Consider the following 5713-nt stretch of genomic DNA (forward strand, 5'->3'; position numbering starts at 1 on the left):
GCTTAATCGATTTCTTTTTTCATCCTGATCATTTATGTATACATTTGTCTATATCTATCTCGATTCGTTTTGGCTGTTACAAACAACCGTTATGTGAACAAAATTAATATACCCTTGTGCACAAGTGCGCTCGGGTATAAAAAAATAAAAAATAAGGGATCTCAACTGGATCCATTAAATTGCTTTCATCTGTATTTTCTATACATACATTTTATTTCTAGGATGTTCTATTGTAAAATGCACAGTCAAATACATACATATGTATGTATGTNATTGCATTCATAAACAAAACCAAAGCTGATGCACAAAAATTGTTTTGCAAAAGCTTTACCATGACAGTTTAATAAGGGTCGCTCACAATCCATGGCATATTTCTGCAATTGCATAAATTTGTCAGCTCTTATGCACCGAATCGCGAATAGCCCTATTATATTTCTAGGATGTGCTATTGTAAAATGCACAGTCAAATACATACATATGTATGTATGTGATAGTTACCATTACGAACTCTCGTAAATACTTACCCCCTGTTCCAAGAACACGTATCAGCTTGAAATGTGATAAATTTACTTTCTCGTCTTCCGTTGCATTGCCTATAAAAACACAGGAGAAGAAGAAGAATATAATTTAATAAAGGGCTTTTCAAACAAACACATCATAAAAGTAGCTTATGAAAAGGGGGACACATTCAACTACAATAACCTACCATTATAAACTAAGTGCGCACATAATTGTATTAAAGTGTGTTTCATTTACATACGAATGATGTGATAAATAAACTTGACAATGCTAAGTAATGAGTACCTATGCTATGAAAAGTGGCGCTTACATACATATACGAGTACATGTTGCATATACAGTCGGTGTCAAATGTAAGTGGTACACCTTGTTGTAATATAAAATTCACAATTATTTTCATGAAAAATTATTTCATTCATTATTTATGAAAATATAGTTGATGCTATAACATAAGCTATACAAATAAAAGTTTCACACTTTATATAAAGTTCACAAAAATGCAAACAATTTTCATCAAAATTTCAAAATTTTTATTCAGAATTTCTAGAAAATTATGGCAGTATGCAGTTTTGTAGCCCGTTTAATTTTAGTACAACAAAGTGCATGTTTTAAGTCGCTAGAAATTACCGTTGTTTTTTTTTTTGTGGAGGGTGTTGGGCATTTTCTTACATATATATAAAAATAGATTTTGATCACAAAATACATTTTTCGGAAATATAATAAAATTTACGTGATCTGGACCGATTTGAAAATACATACCTCCAAAAATGGATTTTTTTTATGAATAAAAATAGATTCTTAAAGTACTTTTGAAAAAAATAGCCAGCCTGATGAGGGTGGCTTTTTTTTGGTGGGTTTGAAAAAAGTGTATCTATTGTGATTCCGTTGAATTTTTATTTTAATGCAATTGTTTTAAATGTTAAATGTTTTTAAATGTTAACTATTTTAAAAAATTAACTCATTAGGTCGTTACAATATTACCTTGGAAACCCTGAATAAGCCAAATCAGCAAAATCTTAAACTTCTCGGCCCTGCTTAGAAGGTACGATCTGTTCTGATAATTCAATCTTAGCCTCGCGAAAACTGTAAGTACCCCCACCAAATACGGAAGATATAGCTTTGCAGGCATAATTAGCTTTTCTGACCGCCCCGCCACCGTGGACCAAACGGACCTTGTAATTGCGCATGAGGCCCATCTGTTCAAGAAATAACCATAGGTGGTGGTGGTCAGTGGTGCTCCCACCCGTACCTTGTCAGGTGATATCGTTTCAAGGGTACCCTTTCTCGCCAACTCGTCAGCCATGTATAGTTTCCCGCAATGCCACTATGGTCTGGTACCCATATAAGTCTAATTAGAAAATAATGCCACGGAGTTGCTAGGACGTTACTCCCTCCCTTTTTCCTCAATGGCAGGTTTCTAGGAGCAGACTCAAATACTTGACTCAGTCGGAAAGCTGCAGTCGTACACCCTCATCAAGGGAAGAGTTGATGTGGGGATCTTGTACTTGGTAGTATATAATATTTGGTTTGTCTCACCAGAATTGACGTCGAGGTGGCTTATTTTCTAAGTCATTTTATGGAATATTCTGGAGTAAATATAATTCAAGAAGTATCTAAATTTTTTCTCTTTTTTTATTTTATTTATTTATTTTTTTTTTTTATCGACCGATAGAGTTTAAAATCGCAATCAGAGAGGTTGTCGTCTGCAGACGAATCGTTCGTTTCGTCTATCGTTCGTGATACAGAATAAGGCCCTAAATTTTGTAATATGCAATTACATTTTCTTAGAGAAGCGGATCTTCAATATAAATATATATAGCAGGTGGTATCACTCAATGCAAACGTGAATGCACAGATAAAAATAAATGAATCAGAGCAGACAAAGCTGCTATAAAAAAACTGGTAAGGTTCTATGTCGCGTGCGGGTTGAAATAAAAATACAGCATACAGGCCCACTTTTGCCTACAGTATAACTAATCCTGTAGGCGAACATACCGATAAACAAACGAATATGCGAGCTGACAAGCAGACCAACTAAATACATACAAATGTACATACTTATGGACTTTTATTTATTGCCGTCTGCAGCTATAGCTAAAGCTTAAATCAAGGCAAATCATTCAAACCATCCATCAGACCAGTGGGCGACTGTATGCAGGAGTTGGTTACACGAATCACACATACATACATACACATTGCTCTCTAATAGTGGTGTTATTGTTGTAATACTATTGGGGGTTTCTGTTCTTCAATTGGCATACATATTAGCAGTGCGTCACAGATTGTCAAGGACACTGTCTGCAAGTGACATTCAACTTGAGAGTATATGTATGAATGTATGTATGCTTACAATTTTAATGCGGCGTAGGCAAACGATTTTCACCAAAGAATGAAAGGAGTTTGATGAAAAAATTTATTTAAAAAAAGCAATCGATAAAAAGCATCGTTACTTACATACCTACAATTTGCAAGAAGTCTGACGATAGTAAAAGGAGCATAAGGGGCCAACTGAGGAGCAATGAAAAAGCACATAATTTGTTTATTTTCACTTTTCCACAACTTAGCAAATTTTCACAGCCAAAGTATCGTAGCAGTTGTTAAAACAACAAAAAGTGTAGACAGTGAGAGTAAAAGCGTGCGAAAGTCATACATACATATCAGAGATGTTGCGAATATTTGCATTCGTATTCGTTATACGAATGATTCGTATCATTTTACACATTCGCATGTGTACATGGGCAGAGAGTCCACTCGAACATTGTTGAAATGGCTCTAAGAACCGGTTGTTCAATGTCTGGTTATCACTACCTCCCAGTTAAACATCATTATCGACGTTTTCGACATCATGCATATAACATGTGATCGATAAGTAGTCGTTGTATTTAACCGGAGTTTCTATTTACGATGACTTAAGTTGATTATAGCTTCTTTAATGTTATTCCTAACATTCGCATTCCGAATATTCGCATTCGCAAATGTGAAAAATACGACTATCGAAACATCCCTAATACATACATACCCACATTTACTATTCACAAATACATGCATATATATATCTACAAGTTAATATGCTTGGCCAGACATTTGTCGAATAGGCCTTACTAAATTGGCGAGCCATGAACGGCATAGCGAAACAGGACGATCAAGAAAACGACCGTCGCGTGCACGTCCAAAGTTGGCTCGCACAAAGGTCATTCGCAGGGAAACCCACAAAAGTCAATGTGCTAAAGAAATATGAACATAAACAAGGGGAGAGTAAGCGAAGCTGCTATGCACATAGATACATGCCTTATTAAAGGAATGTAGTGGTAGATACATAATTAAAAACATGCGAATATTTCTCAGCCTGAGAAGAAAAATTCTTGACTTCTTTTGCCTAGTATGTTCTTTATAATAAATTTTAAAAACTTCAAAAAACATCAAAAAAGGAGAAGGTTATTATAAGACTATTTTAAAGAAGGGACTTCGATGGCCGTAAATAAAACTTCGCTGAAGGAAAATAAAAAGACCTATTACTAAAGATGTAAAATATTATGAACTATGAAAAAAACGAAGGGCCTTCTTGTTTGAAGGCTTACTGCCGGTTTCACAAAAGCAATTTAAGTGAAAAATTACTTTTTTCTGTCAGTTTCCATATTAAGTTCAATTAAAAAAATAATTGTTCACTTAAATTTATTTCGTGAAACTCGCTATTACAACGCTGTCGTGGCACAATCCTAATTCAGGATCTCAGTCGAAGAAAACAATACGCGGAAAACAATTTCGGAAAAATAAGTCCTTTTTTATTATTAATGATTTCAACGTAAAAAACAATCCTGANCGAAGAAAACAATACGCGGAAAACAATTTCGGAAAAATAAGTCCTTTTTTATTATTAATGATTTCAACGTAAAAAAAAGCCTGCCTTTTCGATTGAGATGCCTTAAAAGAAACTTAAATATGACCGCCATTCAAGAAATTGCAAATAAATTTTCTTTTTAAATTTTCACCTTGCAAGTTTTGCTTGTTAGCAGCCGAGATGAAAAAATTATCTTCGAGCAAAATCGTTGCGGTTCTCAGCGGCTCTCAGCGGAATTTTTTTTTTGGGAAAAAACATTTTCATGCANTTGCTTGTTAGCAGCCGAGATGAAAAAATTATCTTCGAGCAAAATCGTTGTCCATTTCGTTTGCGTTATTTCCCAACTTAGTTTTAGCTTAAATAGATTAATTTCGCGTGGGTATGATTCCCACCTTTCTATGCAGATTTCCAGCAAGAAATAGCTGTCACTGTCAAAATAACATATGATTAAACAAACACTATATGGCCCACCCGTTATTTGATGCTCACATTTTTGTCAAATGTTTTGCCTAGCTTCTAGTCCATTTTCTGGTGTGGAAATTAATGTGTTTTTGGCAAAAGAGGAGATGTACAGTTCAATTGCGGTTCTCAGCGGCTCTCAGCGGAAATTTTTTTTTTTTTTGGGAAAAAACATTTTCATGCAAAAAAAAACTGTTTTTATAATTTGTGGATGTTGCGCGGAGCAGGAATCGCAACTAGGTTCTACCGAGTATTAGTACAGACATCTAAAGTGACTGTACACTGAATAAAAAATATAACCCCATAACTAGATAACCTGATAGCCAGGCAAGCGTGAATNTGACTGTACACTGAATAAAAAATATAACCCCATAACTAGATAACCTGATAACCAGGCAAGCGTGAATAACCTCAATGTGGTTGTGCATACTTGCCTGGTTATCAGTTTATCTGGTTAAAAATTATTCTGTATAAAAAATATGCACCACATAACCAGATATTGTGATAGCCAGGCAAGTGTGAACAACCACAATGTTTTTTTTTACAAATCCTTTAGTAAAAACCGAGATACTAGTTGTAACACTGCATGGAAATTGTACAAGTATGAATGGCAACTTATGAAAAAATGCTCCTAAATACATAAATTGATTTGCTGTAGTATCTGAATAGAAGAAAATATGGAGGCAGTTTGAGCGTTTTAATTTTCTTACTTTTTTCTCGTTACGAATTGAGGCCAACTACAACAAGTAGAGAAGCCAACTATTAGTTGAACAGAAGCTTGGCCAAACACTTAAAAAAATGTTAAGCGTCATAACATAACAACAAAATAATCGTATGTAAACATAAACATAAATATCGCTCATTTGCAAGAGGGTCACAATCAAATTAAAAAAAAAA

General features: G+C 34.5%; 1 protein-coding gene across 1 annotated transcript in view; it reads right to left on the reverse strand.

The window, feature by feature from the left end:
• Positions 1 to 524: 524 nt before the first annotated feature.
• The window catches only part of LOC108371332 (myb-like protein U), a gene marked incomplete at its 3' end in the record, with an annotated part of 28791 nt that continues 23602 nt past the window's right edge, over positions 525 to 5713 (reverse strand). Inside the window, exon 2 of the mRNA XM_017626880.1 lies at positions 525 to 593. Within this exon, the coding sequence (XP_017482369.1) occupies positions 525 to 593 (69 nt within the window). The remainder of the gene's footprint in view (positions 594 to 5713) is intronic.

Source organism: Rhagoletis zephyria, unplaced genomic scaffold, assembly GCF_001687245.7.
Source record: "Rhagoletis zephyria isolate East Lansing unplaced genomic scaffold, Rhagoletis_zephyria_1.1 Rzeph_scaffold_04893, whole genome shotgun sequence".
NCBI classification, from domain to species: domain Eukaryota; kingdom Metazoa; phylum Arthropoda; class Insecta; order Diptera; family Tephritidae; genus Rhagoletis; species Rhagoletis zephyria.